The 20,036-nt window shown below is 43.2% G+C and overlaps 1 protein-coding gene across 1 annotated transcript in view; it reads left to right on the top strand.

Annotated features, from left to right (window-relative positions):
* The first annotated feature begins 4,225 nt into the window (after positions 1-4,225).
* FBXO3 (F-box protein 3) overlaps positions 4,226-20,036 on the top strand; it is a 33,627-nt gene continuing 17,816 nt past the window's right edge. The window contains exons 1-5 of the mRNA XM_084632581.1: positions 4,226-4,415; positions 6,198-6,287; positions 10,853-11,016; positions 15,741-15,855; positions 18,438-18,642. Coding sequence (XP_084488707.1) covers positions 4,309-4,415; positions 6,198-6,287; positions 10,853-11,016; positions 15,741-15,855; positions 18,438-18,642 — 681 coding nt within the window. The 5' untranslated portion in view covers positions 4,226-4,308. The remainder of the gene's footprint in view (positions 4,416-6,197; positions 6,288-10,852; positions 11,017-15,740; positions 15,856-18,437; positions 18,643-20,036) is intronic.

The raw sequence follows: 20,036 nt of genomic DNA, 5'->3' as shown, positions 1-20,036 counted from the left end.
CACTGTAACCCCTAGGTCCTTTTCTGCAGAACTGCTGCCGAGCCATTTGGTCCCTAGTCTGTAGCGGTGCATGGGATTCTTCCGTCCTAAGTGCAGGACTCTGCACTTGTCCTTGTTGAACCTCATCAGATTTCTTTTGGCCCAATCCTCTAATTTGTCTAGGTCCCTCTATATCCTATCCCTACCCTCCAGCGTATCTACCTCTCCTCCCAGTTTAGTGTCATCTGCAAACTTGCTGAGGGTGCAATCCACACCATCCTCCAGATCATTTATGAAGATACTGAACAAAACCGGCCCGAGGACCAACCTTTGGGGCACTCCACTGCCAACTAGACATGGAGCCATTGATCACTACCCATTGAGCCTGACAATCTAGCCAACTTTCTATCCACCTTATAGTCCATTCATCCAGCCCATACTTCTTTAACTTGCTGGCAAGAATACTGTGGGAGACTGTGTCAAAAGCTTTGCTAACGTCAAGGAATAACATGTCCACTGCTTTCCCCTCATCCACAGAGCCAGTTATCTCATCATAGAAGGCAATTAGATTAGTCAGGCATCACTTGCCCTTTGTGAATCCATGCTGACTGTTCCTGATCACTTTCCTCTCCTCTAAGTGCTTCAGAATTGATTCCTTGTGGACCTGCTCCATGATTTTTCCAGGGACTGAGGTGAGGCTGACTGGCCTGTAGTTCCCAGGATCCTCCTTCTTCCCTTTTTTAAAGATGGGTGCTACATTAGCGTTTTTCCAGTCGTCCGGGACTTCCCCCGATCGCCATGAGTTTTCAAAGATAATGGCCAATGGCTCTGCAATCACATCCGCCAACTCCTTTTAGTACTCTTAGATGCAGCGCATCCGGCCCCATGGATTTGTGCTCGTCCAGCTTTTCTAAATAGTCCCGAACCACTTCTTTCTCCACAGAGGGCTGGTCACCTCCTCCCCATGCTGTGCTGCCCAGTGCAGTAGTCTGGGAGCTTACCTTGATCGTGAAGACAGAGGGAAAAAAAGCTTTGGGTACATTAGCTTTTTCCACATCCTCTGTCACTAGGTTGCCTCCCTCATTCAATAAGGGGCCCACGCTTTTCTTGACTTTCTTCTTGTTTGCTAACATACCTGAAGAAACCCTTCTTGTTACTCTTAACATCTCTTCCTAGCTGCAACTCCAGGTGTAATTTGGCCTTCCTGATTTCACTCCTGCATGCCCGAGCAATATTTTTATACTCTTCCCTGGTCATTTGTCCAATCTTCCACTTCTTGTAAGCTTCTTTTTTGTGTTTAAGATCAGCAAGGATTTCACTGGTTTCAGAGTAACAGCCGTGTTAGTCTGTATTCGCAAAAAGAAAAGGAGTACTTGTGGCACCTTAGAGACTAACCAATTTATTAGAGCATAAGCTTTCATGAGCTACAGCTCACTTCCTCAGATGCATATCGTGGAAACTGCAGCAGGCTTTATATATACACAGAGAATATGAAACAATACCTCCTCCCACCCCACTGTCCTGCTGGTAATAGCTTATCTAAAGTGATCATCAGGTGGGCCATTTCCAGCACAAATCCAGGTTTTCTCACCCTCCACCCCCCCCCCCCCAAATTCACTCTCCTGCTGGTGATAGCCCATCCAAAGTGACAACTCTTTCCACAATGTGCATGACAATCAAGTTGGGCTATTTCCTGCACAAATCCAGGTTTTCTCACATCCCCCCCACCCCCATACACACACAAACTCACTCTCCTGCTGGTAATAGCTCATCCAAACTGACCACTCTTCAAGTTTAAATCCAAGTTAAACCAGAACATCTGGGGGGGGGGGTAGGGAAAAACAAGAGGAAACAGGCTACCTTGCATAATGACTTAGCCACTCCCAGTCTCTATTTAAGCCTAAATTAATAGTATCCAATTTGCAAATGAATTCCAATTCAGCAGTTTCTCGCTGGAGTCTGGATTTGAAGTTTTTTTGTTTTAAGATAGCGACCTTCATGTCTGTGATTGCGTGACCAGAGAGATTGAAGTGTTTCACTGTTAAGCCAAGCTGGTTGCCTGCCATATTTACTGTTTTTTCTACACATCGGGATGGTTTGTCCCTGTAATCTTAATATGGATTCTTTAAAATACAGCCAGCTCTCCTGGACTCCTTTCCCCCTCATGTTATTCTCCCAGGGGATCCTGCCCATCAGGTCCCTGAGGCAGTCAAAGTCTGCTTTTCTGAAGTCCAGGGTCTGTATTCTGCTGCTCTCCTTTCTTCCCTGTGTCAGGATCCTGAACTCAACCATCCCATGGTCACTGCCTCCCAGGTTCCCATCCACTTTTGCTTCCCCTACTAATTCTTCCCGGTTTGTGAGCAGCAGGTCGAGAAGAGCTCTGCCCCTAGTTGGTTCCTCTAGCACTTGCACCAGGAAATTGTCCCCTACATTTTCCAAAAACTTCCTGGATTGTCTGTGCACCGCTATATTGCTCTCTCAGCAGATATCAGGGTGATTGAAGTCTCCCATGAGAACCAGGGCCTGCGATCTAGTAACTTCCATGAGTTGCCGGAAGAAAGCCTCGTCCACCTCATCCCCCTGGTCCGGTGGTCTGTAGCAGACTCCCACCACGACATCACCCTTGTTGCTCACACTTCTAAACTTAATCCGGAGACACTCAGGTTTTCTGCAGTTTCATACTTGAGCTCTGAGCAGTCATACTGCTCCCTTACATACAGTGCAACTCCCCCACTTTTTCTGCCCTGCCTGTCCTTCCTGAACAGTTTATATCCATCCATGACAGTACTCCAGTCATGTGAGTTATCCCACCAAGTCTCTGTTATTCCAATCACATCATAATTCCTTGACTGTGCTAGGACTTCCAGTTCTCCCTGCTTTGTTTCCCAGGCTTCTTGCATTTGTGTATAGGGACTTGAGGTAACTCGCTGATCATCCCTCTTTCTCAGTATGAGGCAGGAGCCCTGCCTCCTCGTGCGCTCCTGCTCGTGCTTCCTCCCGGTATCCCACTTCCCCACTTACCTCAGGGCTTTGGTCTCCTTCCCCCGGTGAACCGAGTTTAAAGCCCTCCTCACTAACATCCAAAAATATTTAAATAAATGGTATTCTGTTATTAACAGTGCAATTAATCACAATTAATTTTTAATGGCTTGACAGCCCTAATTTTAATAAAAACCATCATTTGCTGGTTGCAATAAAAACCTGAGGACCAGAATTAATAACCCCTAATTTAGGCATACAGTCAGTGGACCGAACAGGAGAAATATTCAAAAATAAACTTGTTTTTATATAAATCTAACTAAAAAGAAAACTGGTTTATCAATACAACAATATGTTTATTTTGCATATCACCTTGTGCTAGTGATAACCCATTTGAAAAACACTTTACAGCACAAATACTATTTGGTTTGCATATTATTGCTCATATTAAAAAAAAAATCTTGCCTGCTATCGGGACAATGAAAGACCATGAATTTGTCCAGTGTGGTTTAAATTTTGAACTGTATTTTGCTGAACCTGCACACTTTCGATCAAGTCTTGCTCATTTTTAGGGCAAACTCATATTTTTTGGACCATCAAGTATTCACACACAAGCCACCCCTCCAACATAGCCCTCTCTCTCCTCTCACACACTCTTGTATACAACAAGGTCCTGTTGTCTCCATGCTTACCACAGTACCCATTACCAAGCTCCAAACCTCGCGCCGGAATCCCCAGATGTATTGTTGTCTCTTTCAGTCCCTGAGTAAAAATACTTTAAATCTTTATCTGTTTACTCAAATTGAGTGAGCTAAGCTTAGGCATGTGTCTTGTGAGAGTGAGGCTTCATGCTCACCAGTGACTCTCACCATCACACCCAATGAGTGAGACTTGACATGTCTGGTAAGACGCCCCACAAGCAAGGGCCCACTCTTGTGACTGCAGCTCCCCAGAAGGGCCAACCCATGGGGCAAGCCAGCTGCTGAAACTAGGAGCGCTGGGGGGGTGGCAGCACCCCCTGGCTTGAAGTGGTTTCCAGCATATGCAGGGTTTACGGTTTGGCTCAATGGTCTTCAGCGCCCCCACCATAAACATTGTTCCAGCAGCACTTAAGACTCGGCCCACGCGTGGGGCAGGACCCCCACCTTGGAGTCTCCGCCGGGCCTGCAGGGCCCCCGCTGGCCTGAAGGGCGCTCTGCGCTCCAGGGTTAGGCGCGGGCCCTTTCAGAGCTTCCTCCTACCAGCCCCCCCGCGGCGTTTGATAACAAACCGGCGTGAGGGGCGGGGCTCCCCGGGCAGCAGCAACAGCAGCAGGCCCGGCCGGGCGCGGAGGGAGGGAGGCCTTTCAAGATGGCGGCGTCCGTGGAGCCGGAGCCGCAGCCCCTGAGCCTGGAGCTGCTGCCCACCGACCCGCTGCTGCTCATCTTGAGCTTCCTGGACTACCGGGACCTCCTGAGGTAGGGCGGGACCCCGGGGCTGGGCGCCTCTGAGCTGCGGGCCGCAGGCTGGGGGCCAGTCGCTCCTTCGCCGCCACCTGCCCTCTGCTGCGGGGCTGGGGCGGCGCCCCTGGCGCGGCGTGTCCCGGGCGCCCACGCGCCTTGGCCGGCGGTAGCGGCCCCTGGGGGGGTGGGCGGCTTGCCGGGGAGCGGGGTGCTCTCTCGGCGCCTGTGCGGCGCGTCGCCGGGCAGGCGGAGGGGGCCCCGGGACGGGGGAGGGGCGTAGGGTAGCGTAGCAAGTGGGTTTTGCGATCCCTTAATGAGGCGTCAACAGGTGTGTTGTGTTCTCCGCTGCCGGCGCCCCAGCGTGTGTGCGGTCCCCCCTCCCCCCCGTCCTGTGTTGCTGCGGGGCGACCCGCGCCGGGCCAGGTGCGTCGCCCCCCGCCCCGGCTTCAGAACAGCCGCACTGGGTTGCTGTCCAGCCCTCTGCGCACCTGTGTGCTCCAACATTGCTCTCCCAACGCCAGCTTCCCGGGACGCTGTAGGGAGACGTTTCGTGCAAGTTCCGGCTGGGCAGTGCTGTGAGCACGCTGAGTTGGGGTGGCAAACCGTGTACAGAGAAGACGTTTCGAGTTTGGGTACCAGGCAAGAAACCCTGGACATTCTTATGAGAGGAAACTTGACTTAAGTGACACTTATTGAAACCTGTACACCGTGTTGCTGTAGCTGTGTTGGTCCCAGGCTGTTAGAGAGACAAGGTGGTTAAGGTAATATCTTTTATTGGACCCATTTCACCCACCTTGTATCTCTAATTACTAAAACCTGGTGGGATAACCATATAATGGATGTTAAAATTGCTGATTATAACCTCTTTTCCGAAGGATAGAGTGGATAACAGGTAGGGGATGGCACTATACTGTAAAGATCCCATTACCTGTTAACTTTCACTCAGGACGTTGAATACATATGGATCAGTGGAAGGAGCACTTGCCACGAGTGTTACAAATCCCCTGAGAGAGCAGGATGATTAACTTCTTACACACATGTCTATTATGTGTGGGAAAGGAAATTGTGGGGTTATGGGAAACTTCAGTTTGGGAGATGTGTGCTAGAGGTCTTACACTGCCAGTAGTAAAATATCATTAGTTTCTAAAAAGTATAGATAACTTTTGAGGTAACTTTATTTTGGACATCATTGTGGTGGATAAAGATGAATCAATGTATCCATCACTTGCCTGGAAGTTGATACTTGTCTAGGAACTAGTGATCATGACCTTATTCAATATAGACAAACAGAGGATAGGTCTATCCAGTGATATGTATAGTTGGTGTTTTAAAAGGGCTAATTTCCCAAAGCTGAGGAAACTTCATAACAAAGTAAAATTGCGGAAAAAATGACTTAGTGTGCAAACAACTGTCTCAAACATAATACTATTTTGTGGCTGGAGGGGGTGCGCCCCCCCGCCCCAAATGTCATAAACCATTTTAGAAAACCCTGTTCTTGCTTGGGTATCTACCAGGATTTAAAAATGTGATTCTGTAACATGGTTTATAACATTTGTTTTCTTCTGTTTGCTTATGTGGACAAGACAGCCTTGTTACAGCATGTTTTAATGACAGTTGTATTACATTTAAAACTGTTTGCACTCCCTAAAAATGAAGTTAAAACTTGTTAAAATTTTATAGCTTTAATGTTCATTTCATGACATATAATCTTAAATAAGTTAATACCTTGACTTGCATTTGTCCTTTGTTATTTTACTACTTTTTGTAATCAGACTTAACACTGACTTGTATTTATAGCTGCTGCTATGTAAGTCGAAGATTAAACCAGCTATCAAGTCATGATCCATTGTGGAAAAGACACTGCAGGAAATACTGGCTTTTATCTGAGTAAGTATGGGCACTCTTTCTTTATGAACAAAAATTTTAGTTTGGAGCAGTTCTTTTTAACCAGCTCATTTTGTTAACAGTGCTATTTTTGCATAGGCTCTTTCAGAATAACATTGCAAAATGCTTCATAGCCTCTTGTGGTCTTTAATGCTTTGTAGATCCAATATTAACAGAAGTTGAGATAAGCTGTACTCTGATATCAACTGAACAAAGTTAATGTCAGCTCTCAAAGATACTCCCAGAGATTTGTTTAAGATTGTTACTTCTATGTTACATGGTGGATTTGGCCTCTTCTGTAGGAATGCCTTGGCTTCCTACTTGAGATGGATTCAGGGAGCAATTCAGGTAATTTTTATACAGTGCCACAATGTTGTGTGGTGCTTTTCAGACAAATGATGATTAAAGCTATGTTTTAGTCACGGGTATTTTTAGTAAAAATCTTGGGCAGGTCACAGGCCATGAACAAAAATTCATGGCCCATGACCTGTCCATGATTTTTACTAAAAATACTCACTGTGACTAAAACTTGGGTGGGGGTGCTCGGGCGGGGTGGTCTGGGGGCCCTGTGGATGCTGGGGGAGATGACCCGGGACGCTGCTTATGCTGGGGGAGTGGTGGCGGGGCTTCCTATCAGCTCCATCCCTGCAGCTCCTAGGTGGCATAGGCAGGGGCTAGGCCAGGGCAGTGCCCAGTGGGAGCAGGGTCTGTGTGCGTGGGCAGTGTGGAGACCGCTCTACCACCTAGGAGCTCCAGGGGTACCCCCCACCCCAGGTAAGCGCACCCCCACACCTCCCAAACCCCTGCCCCAAGTCCTGAGCCTCTTCTCCCACACCCAAACTGCTGCTGCTGGCCCAGGGGCTGCCTGGCTCAAGCAGCCCCTGGGCCAGCACCAGCCACTGCAGAAGTCATGGAAAGTCATGCAAGCTGTGACATCTGTGACAGACTCGCAGCCTCAGTAATGATGTCCCTGTTCCAAAGAACTTAGAAACTAAGACCATGATCCTGCAAATGCTTTGCACGGATAATATTCCACTGACTTAATTGAAGTGCTGCAGAGGGCAGAGACTCTAATGAGATTGGGACCTAAATGTAGGCAAAACTCAACAAATGATGACAAATGGAGTGGGTGAACATGGGGAATGGAGGGCACACATCATAAAATTACGGTCACTGTCACTTTACTTGCAATCTGTGAAAATAAAATGACTGTGAATATTTCCATTTTTCAAATAGATAGTGTATTCTATTTACATGTTCTCATTCAAACTAAGAATCGATAAATGCAGAAGCATTTCCTAACATTTTACATGCTTTGTAGTATTTGGAAATGGCCTTCCCTCTAAAATATAACTAACCTGTTATTTCCACATCTGAAGGCTGAATGAGAGACAAGAAACTGCCCATTTTGAATAGAACAGCCTAAAAGCAACTTAGTGGAAATATACAAAATGGAGAATTTTGTTGCTGTTTCCCTTCATGCATACCCAGTATTGCCAGTCCTCCCCCTCAGCTTCTACCAAGATGGCATCTGTAACACTACACCCGATATTCATCATGGGAGTACAATTATGATATAATTATGATGCAGTTTGTACAAGATGAGTCGTGAGGTGTCATTGGAAAGGTTATGATTTTCTGAATACAGTTATCCTATTTGAATGCATGTATCATTTTTGTATATAAAGTTATGACTATTTACTATGTATCTGTATTTCAAATGTAGTTACACTAGGGTGACACCCACTAGGCAAGATGCTTCCAGTCTAGATAGCTGGTTGTGAAGGGCCCATTCAGGGTAATGGACCATTAGGAAAAACAGTAGGTCTTAAGAGAAGCTTATCCCCCACCTGGTGAGCCTTCCTGAGAATGCTGCAGACATTCTGTGAGTAATGGCTTTTATGACTTAGAAGGGCATGCAAAAGCATGTGACCAGACCACATGACACTATTCTCCATTTTGGGTACCTGTATTTTTCCACATGCTGGGTTGGGAACTGTTTTTGAAACAAAGGGTTCCCACCATATGAAACAACTTGGGGAGCCCAAGGTTCAAAACAAGTGCAGCATGTGCCTTGAGAATCTGCAAGTCTGCTTATATCATCAGGGTGAGAAATTGCTGATCATATCAAGTCTTTCTAGTATCTTAGGCTTAATGTGCAATTTTGTTTTTGTTAGGTAATCCACTTTGATCTGTTTGCTATTGCTTATAATCACTTAAAATATGTCATCTTGTAGTTAATAAACTTGTTTTATGTTTTAATCTAAACCAGTGTATCTTTAAGTGAAGTGTCTGGTGAAAAATCTCAACTTGCATGTTCCCCTCCACACTGAGGGAAGGGCGAACCCAGTAATGCATTCATATGGGCCAGAGTTCAGGCGGTACAGCTCTGGGGTCCTAGGCTGGGAAGCTGGGATTATTTTGGCTGTAGCCTCTCTATTGCTGGTTCATGCAGTGACTGTTCAGCCTGCGTGTAACTGCAGCTGGGTGTCCCTGCCTGTGTGAATGCTGGTGGGAGTGTAGGACTGGGAGTGGTCTACAGCTTGTCACAGCAGGACAGTCAGAGGGGTAGCCCAGGTTGGTGGGTTGGAGGACTCAGTTGAACCCCAGTTCAAGATGGCACCCCAGAGGGAAACCTGTCACAGCATCCTTTTGACTAAGAACTCTCTTAAGAGAGCTAGCTAGTTTTGCTCCTCAATTGGTCAGTCAACAGTTCCAGCCAGAGGCGGATTAAGATTTATTGTGGTCCTGGGCACAAAGAACATTTGGGCCCCCAACACCCTGGCAGAGCTAAGAGGGCCGGAACCAGAGAGGACCAGCGGGGCCATGGCCCTCCCCCCTTCTAAAAGTGGGAGAGCAATGCTTGCCCACTTTTTAACATGGGTGTAGTAGCCTCGGGCAGATGCAGAGCAGCAGGGGCTGTGCTTCACAGCAAGGGAGCTGATAAGGTGTTCATCAGCTCCACAGCTGGGAAGTACAGCCCCTGCTAGTAGTACCAACCTCATCCCGGTTCAGGGCTGAGATTGGCCTTAGCTCCCACTCACCTGGAATTATGGCTCTGCCCCCTGCTCCTCTTCCCTCTCCAAGGCCCTGGCCAGGCCTGAAGCCAGAGTCTGGCAGTGGTAAGAACCACCTAGGGAGCCTGGATTCTCCATCTGCCCTGGGTGGTGCACCTGGGGTTCAGGTACATGGGTCTGGGGCTGCTCTCGGGCATCCCGGCCCTCCACCCAGGGCAGGTGAAGGGTCTGAGGCTCCCCACAGCAGCCCAGGCTTCCTGAACAGTTCTTACCACAGCTCGGCTCCAACATCTGGCCGGGACAGGGCCCCAGGGTGAAGAGTAGGAAACAGGGCCACAATTCCAGCCCTGTGTCATCATGTCCCTCGCAACACACACACACTTCTATAAAGATTCCAGTGCTCCTGCAGGCGCCCCCAAATTGGCCAGGGTCCCTGGACATGGGTCCCATGGGACTGTGTGTTAATCTGCCACTGGTTCCAGCCCTCTAGCAGCTCAGGACCATTCAATCCTGGCAGAACTTTCAACAGTCAGCATTGGTGGATGGGACATATCATTGTATCTGAGCCTCCTATATGGCAGTGCCTGGCATGCTGGTCCAATCTTAAACATCCGTCCTTGAATAAAAAGGTCTAAAGAGAGAATTATTTTGAGAGTTCATTTTCAGTGTTCCTTACTTTGATTCATGGTCGTTCTTTAAGTCTGATTTTTATGGGAACTATTTTGAAAACTTAAATAAGGCCACATGCTTTCCCTAGTCATGCTCCCACCACCTTTTCCTCACTCATCTCCTTTCAGAGACTTTTCTTTTATGATGTTTTCAAGAATGAATTCATAACAATTAATAAACCTTCCAAGTTATTACCTTCTGTTTGTCTTAATATGTCCCGTCTTCTCTATCTGTTTTTTAGATTGTAAACTCTCTGAAGACTGAGTTTATTTATGACTTAAATGCCAAAATGTTCATTGCTGTTCTACAAATGAATAAAAGCTGAATCCCCTGCTATTTGTCTCAATTTATAATGAGCGTTTGTTTGGTTTTTTATTGCAGGAGGTGCTCTTTGGAATATAAAATCTCATCTACACATGAAATCTTTATTTTAATTGTCACTTCTGTGTTTTGTGACCAGGTTTCTGGTCCCATAGTCCTTATTTAGGCAAAATTGAGAGAGGACTGCAGGGTTGGAATTATTTTTAACTTAAATGCCCTCTGCACATGCAAGTTAAATTGATCTGATTTAGTTTTCTGCAAGTTCCTGAGTTTAATAATGGCATATAGTCCTCTAAAGAAATAACATATCTGAATTTTCCCTGGAAAAGATGACTGGCTGAAATGTAATTACTTACAAAGGAAATTAAAAATGTGAATAGTTCCATGAATTAGTTGAGCATCTGTACCTTCACAGGACTGAAGTGTATCTATGTACACTGTTATAACCTAATGTTACCATATTACCTAGGAGAACCCTAACTGCCTAAGCAATAACATATTGTTTTTAAAGTGAATTTTCTAGACTAGAAACTTATCGTATTTTTATTCTTGTCTGTTCAGCGCAGAGAAGACTCGGAGAAATCAGAGCTGGAAGGCTATCTTCATAAGCATTTACTCTGATTTAGGAAGGTATATTCAATATTATGCTACACTTAAAAAAGCCTGGGATGATCTAGAGAGGTACTTGGGACAGCGGTGTCCCCGGATGATTGGTTCTTTGAAAGGTATTGTATAAACATTATTTTTGTTTTTTAAAACCAAGATATTTGTATAGTTTTTTTTAAAGTTTTATACCCACTGCATAATCTGGGTGCACTACATAAACAAAAGCACCAACTTCTATCAAACTGAACTCCAAAAAAGATTATCCCCAATCTTAGACTTGGTCCCTTTATTCCCTCTGTTCCTCACTGAATTTCCAAACTTCTTGGACAAGTCTGAGATAACATGTGGGCCCATTTCCTGTCCTGAAGGCCTTCAGTCCAGGGTCAAGTGAACCAAGACATGAAGCAAGGTTCAAAGTTGAGCCCCTGCACAAGAGTGACCTAATGCTTGTAGCCCCCTCCCTATTAAATTGGCATAAGTGTTTTTAAGAGTTATCACAGGGAGGTGGAGAGCAAAGGGGGTGATTTTTCAAGTAGTCAGGCCCACTAAGTGTCCTTGGGAAAACAAACATCGTAAATTCAGCTAGGAAACTCTTGATAGGCAGCACAGATTCTAGAGCAGTGACAAAACCTGGCTACTTCCTCTGTGCCTTCCTCAACACCCAATTGGCACTGCTGTTCATACACTCCTGCAGACCCCTTACTGTGCTCTCTGCAGCACTGTTAACTTGGGGAGCACTTGTAGCCTGGTAGCCAAGATCAGGTTTCAAAAAGGCTGAGATAGGGGTGAGGTATTATAATTTCCCTCAGTGAATCCTTGGGGCAGGGATCAAAAGGCCTAAGTTAAGGTTGCATGGCTATTGTGTGGGAAGTGTCACTCTGTATTTCCTGGTTTTCTAATATTGGTATCATGTTTTTTCTATGTTAATATTCTTAACTCTACATATCTTTGTTTTGGAACGTTTGAATTTTAGGAATCTAGGCTGGGATGCTCAAAGGAGCCTAAGGGAACTTGGCTGCCTAATTCTCTTAGGCTCCTTTGAAAATCACAGCCAAACTCTCATCTTCTAGAAGGACAAGAGCTCACGGTAGTGTAGAGGAAGGGATGGCTAGGCTGCTAGTCTGAGACTCAGGAGACAATCTGGGCTCAATTCCCTACTATGCCACATACTCCCTGTGTGACATTGGACAAGTCACTTAGTGTGTCTCTGTGAAATTTCCTAATCTGTAAAATGGGGATAATAGCACTTCCTACTTCAGAGGTGTTAAGTATGAGTACACTGAAGGTCAAGAAACTTGCATACTGCAGTAATAGGGGCCACGTTAGCACCTAACATAGGGTTGAGGTCTTGCAATCTTAACTCCATGTTAACTACTTTTTGTGGTGTGTGGGTTTTCTTGTATCTGGCTAGTCTTTCACAGCTAGGTGTCTGGTTCAAATCCCTCCCTGGTCACTACATTCACCAGTAGTAAATACTACCTTGTGGCTGTTGGCCTATGTTAAACATGGTGTGTGTTTGTCCCAGCCTAATTTCCAGAGGATGAATGTCCAGGTTGCACAAAGCGCTATATTTGTTGGCAGCCTCGGCAAAGGGGCCAAAGATTGAATTACTGTGAAAATGTAACTGCCTTCTTATTGAATAAAAGATGCCATACAGTGTGGAAACCTTACATTGCTTTTGCCTATACTGCACCTATCCTGTAATTAAATAGGGGTATTGTTTTAATGCCTGTCCGGATGTCATAATAGTGTGACTGTACTATTTAATATTTTCATTTCAAGACTTGGATAATACAGTTGAGTCCGCTTATAAAACTTACGCATGACACCAAGTTGTGTGGGGTTGCAAGCGCTTTGGAGAGCAGGATTAGAATTCAAAACAACCTTGACAAATTAAAGAATTGGTCTGAAATCAACAAGATGAAATACTTTTCACTTGTCTTTACAGAATTACACTTAAAGAGGAAAAGTCAAATGCACAATTACAAAATGGGAAGTAAATGGTTGGGTGGTAGTACTGCTGAAAAGGATCTGGGGGTTTTAATGGATCACAAATTGAATGAGTCAACAATGCAGTGCAGTTGTAAAAAAGGCAAATCTTCTGGGGTGTGAGGTGTTTGTCTTGTTCTACTCAGCACTGGTGAGTCCCCAGCTAGAGTACTGTGTACACTTCTGGGTGCCACACTTTAGGAAACGTGGACATATTAGAATCCAGAGGAGAGCAATAAAACTGATAAAAGGTTTAGGAAACCTGACCTTTGAGGAAAGGTTAAAAACTGGGCATGGTTAGTCTAAGAAAAGAAGACTGGGGGAGGACCTGATAACGGTCTTCAGATATATTAAGGGCTGTTATCAAGATGATCATGATCAGTTGATCTCCTTGTCCACTGAAGGCAGGAGAAGTAGTAATGGGCTTAATCTGCAGTGAGAAATTTAGGTTAAATATTTGGAAAAACGTTCTAACTGTAAGGCTAGTTAAGTTCTGGAATAGGCTTCCATGGGAGGCTGTGGAATCCCCATCATCAGAGATTTTGAAGAACAGGTGGACGAACACCTGTCAGGGATGGTCTAGGTATACTTGGTCCTGTCTCAGTGTTGGGGGCTGGACTTCATAACTTCTCAGTGTTCCTTTGTGTCCTATATTTTTCTTATATTCATAAGTTTGTTTTGAAGACCTAATTGAAAACATCTCTGCATAACAAATACTTAATCAAGTGGCTTTGAGCTAAAATTCTTTTTTTAAAAAAAAAAATCATCTGTAGCCTCATATTAACTTTGTCTTATTATGAAAGTTTGCTTGTAACATCAGAATCTATGAGCCAAATTGAATTGATTTTAAATATTTTTAAGGGCTTCTAATTATTTTGTAACATAAAATGACCCAAGCAGGTTTGTAGGTATCTATTTGGTCCTATTCCATATAAATCCAAAAGAACTCAGACCACCTCAAGCTTATTTCAGTCTTCTGTGTGAAACTGACCTGAAGCTGTGCTGAGCTGTTGGCTCAAGATGGGGTGTGGAATAGCAAAGCTCAGAAGCAGAGAAGAAATTCCCGCTCCTACAGAGAGAGATTTCCCCTCGGGGGGTTACTCTTGGTGATTACTAGGTTGTGATTTTTTTATTAGGAATATTTGGAAAACAGGTTCGTAACTACTTATGATGACTATTAAATGTTGCGTTTTGGGTACCTTAATTTTCTAAATATGCTTTAATTCAGTAATAGATCACATAGTCTGACCTCCTGTATAACAGTGGCTATAGAACTTCATCCTGTTGTCCCTGGATTGAGCCCAATAACTTTTAAGTTACTTGTATAAAGATACGGCCAAATTCAGGAGCAACTCTACTGAAATTAAATGGAATATCTCTATTGAGAGAGTAGTTGGCTAGCCCTAGGAAATCATGAGAAATGTTCACTATGTGCAATGTTATCAGTTTTATATAATGGGAAGAGCAGATTTCTTTTGAGATCCCAAAAGAGACACCATATCAGAAATTTAGAGTAACGGAAGCATCTCCAAGATTGGCTTTTGTAATTTTTTTTTGCTGGAAATTTAATGTGGCCATCTCCTCCTTTAGTGAAAAATTCTAAATTCTATGGTAATGATCAAAAAATAAAATCTGCACAGAACCTCCTTTTATGGTAGCAAGTAGAGCTACAACTTGGTTGGCTGAGAGTGGCTGAGTCAGGACTCCATCAACTAACTTCTAGTGGTGGGGGGCGATGTTTCTTTTCTTTTAGGGAAGGTCTCAGGGTGCATCACTTTGTTTCTCCAACCAGTGCTATTGAAACTCACCCTGACGTGAGTCTCTTGAAGAAATACCTACTTCTGATAAATTTGTATTGTTGAGATCTCTTAGAAGGCAAAAACAGACTACTGCTATATGAGTAACCCTTGTTCTGAAATTTGTGATATACTGATATTCTCTGTTACCTAACACACACTAGCATACTATTGGGGTTAGTACCAAGTAATAAACTTGCTGTTTGCTTGAAGGAGGAGTTGGTAGTACAAATAATAATCTGAATTTTGAACGTTCTAAGATGTACTAGTTAAGATAATGCTGTCCTTATTTTCTCTTTTGTGCCTAACAGTAAGTGATCAAAAATCCTACTTTTGAATTGAGAGAGTCACAATGGGATACATAAGGAGAGTAATAACCTAAATTCTGAATTTCTGGACTCTTGGATGATTGAGCCAGATCATTATTTGTATTTTTGTTTTCCTTTTGCACTAAATGTCAAATAATACTGCACCTAAAACAAAAGTGTTGTTTTTTTTTTGTTTTGTGTTTTTGTTTTTTTTTAATTCACTGCACTTTTGTAATATCAAATGCAGTTGAAACTTGGTGGTGACTAGAGGGGCTTTAAAATAAACTGATTTTTTTTTCCCCCAATTCATTGTACATTTGCTGTTGCCATTATAGCATAGACAAACAAATTTATTTGAGCATAAGCTTTCATGAACTACACCTCACTTCATTGGATGCATTCCACATTTTCCAGTGAAAAATACAGTGGGGAGATTTATATACACTGAAAAACTTAAACAGTTAGGCCAAATTCTGCTCTGACATACAGCAGTGCAGCTCCAGTGAAATGATTTAGGCTGCATTGAAGCCAAAAGGGTTGCAACTGTGTAAATGAAAGCATCATTTGTCTCTAGTTGTCTTAAGAGATCCACCAATTTTTGTCAGGCATAATCCAATTGAATTTTAAGAGGGGTTTACACAAAGGCAAGTACTTTAAGCAATTTATTGAGATGATTTCTGAAGCGACAGTTCTTGTTTCTGTTGTCTGAAGCTACCACCTAAACAAAAATTGTTTTTAATGTGTTTGCAGATAGTGTGCAGGAGGAAGACCTAGATGCTGTGGAAGCACAAATAGGCTGCAAACTCCCTGATGATTATCGATGTTCATTTCGTATTCATAATGGACAGAAACTAGTTGTTCCTGGGTAAGGAGTTAAACCTACTATCAATTCCATTATTTAATTATTTCTTTTTCTTCATGGTGGCCAGTTCAGTTAAACTGAGACATGGAGTGAGGATTGGAATGCCTGCTAAGCAGGCTATCCAAAATATTATATACAGTATAGAAGTTAGCTGTTATGTTCTTTGGGTAAAATCTTCACAAGAACCTATGTCCCACTGTTAGCAGTGCCTTAGCAGTGGGACCTAGGCATCTAAGTGCCTTGCCAATGGAGCTAGGATCCTAAATGCCCAAGTCACTTTTGAAAATGGGACTTGAATGCTTTTTGAAAGTTTTACCTTTGATAATCAGCAAAATTTTAGCCCTGGATATTTACGGCCTCAATTACACCAATGTTTACAGAATTACTCTGTATGCTGTGTGTTGTAATCGAGGGCAGAATTAACCTATTTTGTAACCAGAATTTGCAAAATGTGATAAAATGGTCAGGGAACTAATTTTCAGACCTGGCAATCCAAGAATAGTTTTAAGTGAGAGAGGTGGAACCACTGGAAAAGCAAAAGGATAGAATAGAAATTTTGCACCCTACAAAAGAGAAATATTTTTTAAATTTTCCTTATTACTGAAAAGATGACGTTTCCCTAAAATGTAAAACTGACAGCTCTTGATGTCCTAAGCAAGTGATTAAACATTATTGCATATTGTCCAGACACAGAAACAGTGCACTTTCAAGCCTCTCATGTTTAGCACACTGGGCTGTATTTGAGGGAAAGTGACATGAGTGGTAGAAATACTGCCAAGAATGGTATGTTGATAGAAAATGATGGGGATTTGAGGTGTGTGTGTGTGTGTTTTGAGCTGGCATTTGCAAGTTTGTGGCACCTCTAACTTCTCACTGGGTGGCAGCTGGAGCCTTTTTTGGTATCTTTTACCCCCAACCCTAGCTCCAGGTGTGTAAAAAGTAACCGGTCAATTCTGCATATTCCTGAGGATGACTTGAACTTTTTACAAGTAGGTATTCTAGAAGAGATTTTCAAAAGGGAAGTAGGCAATGGGAGTGACATGCCTTGTTCCCCTTTGAAAATCTCCCCTCTGTGGGCAAGTAAGTGATTTAACAAAAAAGCCAAGTGCCAAGCACTGATGTAATGGAATTGGTCAGGAAATGGTAAAAACTTCTGGAAATGCTATCCTAGTATGACCCTCAAGGCCTATTAAATCCTGGCTTAATATTACTAATGTATCCAAACTGCACATTTTGAGAGAAAATAGTGAAAGACATAAAACCATTTCTTGAAGGATCTGATCAGTGTTGGTTTTTACACTTCAGAAATTTCCAAAGCTGTTTACCTGCCACATAAAGAGTGTCCTGCTTTTGCAATGCTTTGGAGTAACTAGGGCTTCATGCTGAGACAGTTTACTTTTTTATCCTACTAACTCTTTCCCTGTTTTTTTTAAAGCAAGCTAAAAGTCTGAAAGCTCTCTTGACTTCTTTGTTTTATTTTGTTCTTAGCTCTAAAACGTATAACTTGAACTAGGCACTGTGTGATTCTTCCTCCTTTCTGCCTACCAGTTACATTGCATTAGAATTAAAACTCTTTCCAATGTCTTCCAACAAACGCATCTCTCACCAGCCCAACTGTATTGGAAATATTTGTATGTATAGAGCTACTGCAGGATGTCAGTCAAATTGTGCCAGAAAACAATAATCAGAATGCTGCAATCTGCAAACTTTTGTGGTGTTTAACACACTGCATGTCAAAGTTTTCATGGTGGTTTCAGGTGTGTGCTTTTTTGGATTTAGTGTGTGTTTATAACCTATGGCAGATTGGCCAGCTCAATGTGAAATATTTTTCACAGGCTCTACTGATGAAAAAGAGAAGCATGCTTCATGCTTTCTTTTCCTTCCAAATGTAACTGAATAATCTTCAAGGCTATGTAAACCCTAAGTGTAGATCCATAAATATGTATCTGTTAAAAATTGCTGACTTGTTTCTGTAACTATTCTTAAGGGATGAGCAGAGTTGTTTAATTTTATTAACTTCTTATATCTGGCTTCAGTCTCAACTCATTTTGTGAATTAATCTAGGTAACAATGTGTCTTGTCAAATATTTGTTACTAAAGTTGACAATTTCTTGGCCTATAGAAACCAAGTATTCATGAATATTTGTTTTAGTACTGAAGGGAGTTGATGCAAAACATAGTCCCAGTTTCTGCCTTGTGAAGCTGCCCTATTATGCTATTTCAATGGTGAACAGATGGCCTGAGGCTGCTTTAACTTGTGAGGCAATTGGCAGTCACCAGAATGGCCAAGAATCCCCTTTCTTCCTGTGCTAAGCGTGGAAAATGAGCAAGACAATATTTGTTAAACCCACCCTGCAAAAAAAAAAAAAAAAAATCAGTAAGGCTGGTCTTACGAATTGAGGACCTGATTCTGTTGAAAATATTACAGTTCAGGCTTCTCTGGGTATAAGTTTTATGCCTAGTAGTGATGGCAGAATTAGACCTTAGAAGGAGGAGTTATTCATTGAGTAAAAGGTAAAAGCTATCTTTGCTTTGTTAATCAAGTATTCATTGTTTCTATTTTTGTTCTTGTTGGTCCTTCTAAGGTTGATGGGAAGTATGGCACTATCCAATCACTATCGTTCTGAGGATTTATTGGATATTGACACAGCAGCTGGAGGATTTCAACAGCGTCTTGGTTTGAAACAATGTCTTCCTCTCACCTTTTGCATTCACACTGGCCTGAGTCAATACATGGCACTGGAGTGTGTGGAGGGTCGTAATAAATATGAGATCTTCTACCAATGTCCAGTAAGGAAGAAATGTTTGTTTATAAATGTATCTTTTTGAAAAAACTGGCATTTGTCCTTTGCATGTTTATAAGAAGTGAAATATATAGTGTGCACAGTTTAGTGAGCGTATGCTCTTTATACTATGACTGAGAGCTTTTTAACTAGTAAATAAAAATGATGCTGTCTTTGAGTTGCCCTCAGGTGTACACCAAAATTACCCAAGAAGAATATTTAACACAACAGTGACCTTAGTGTGTAATGTAGTTACTCCTGGGGGAATTCTGTGACACCGCGCAGTGTGGAATTTTGCAGAAATTAACATTGTGCATGCAGAATCCCCCCCCACCTCCCTCCCCACACACACAAGAAGTGGGCTGCAGTGCTGCTAGCCTCTGCTAGAGGGTCAGTGGACTTGGCAGAGCCCAGCTTGCACATAGAAGACACTGCTGGGGGGAGAGAGCTAGAGAGTTCCTAGCATGCCCTGAGGGAAGGAGAGGGCAGAGTGCAGGAAACTGTGTGCAAATGTGGAATGGAGCATCAGGCTGTTTCTCCCTCTGGATCCCTGGGCTCGGGTGGGCGGGGGACCCTGCAGCTGGGGGTGAGGTGGGGTATCTGGGCTGATGGGGAGGGCGTGGTTGGGCTCTGAGGAGGAGGAGGTTTGGGTGTATTGGCTGCAGTGTGGGGGGCCCCACAGGTGGGCTTTGTGTGGGAGAGGTTTCGGGTGTCCGCCCCCTTGACTGGGCTCTGGGGAGGGGAAGGGGCAGAGAAACAGGAACTGGGTTGTCATAGGGGTTTCTTTAACTCTCTACTCCTGGGCGAATTTTTGTATGTCTGTATTGTTAGACATACTTGCTGACAGGTATTTGAAATTACCAAAATAATTGAAACTTGTGATTTATGTAGTGTTATTTTGACCAATAAAATTTGTAGAATTTTGCAGAATTTTAAAATGTGCACAGAATTTTTAATTTTTTGGTGCAGAATTCCCCCAGTAGCAATGATTGTAGCCAACTTCTATGGTCAAATTTATTCCTGCTCTAATCTATTTAATTTGGTAGAATTACGGCAGCCATGAATTTGTCCCAGTCTGTTTCAGCAAGTCACACTTTTTCATTGTTAAGCTTTGTTTTGCATGGTGGGAGACTTTGGATTTAGCAGTGAGTTATAGGTCTCTTTTCTAGAAAGAGCAAAACAAAGGAAAAATGGGGTATGATCTTTTTGGGAAATATATAATGCTTACTCTACAGTGAAAGAACAGAAAAACGATTTAAATCTATTAAAGCTTTATAAAATTGTTTCAGATACTACAGCGATAGCAACACCCTAATATCAGAGTCTGGTTGCTCTCACTTGCACTGGTATAATTTCATTGATTTTCAGTGGAGTTTACTCCTCAGGGCTTGTCTACACTAC

This window comes from Lepidochelys olivacea, assembly GCF_965140295.1.
Source record: "Lepidochelys olivacea isolate rLepOli2 genome assembly, chromosome: 6".
NCBI lineage: Eukaryota > Metazoa > Chordata > Testudines > Cheloniidae > Lepidochelys > Lepidochelys olivacea.
This window is presented reverse-complemented; position numbering and strand designations above follow the sequence as displayed.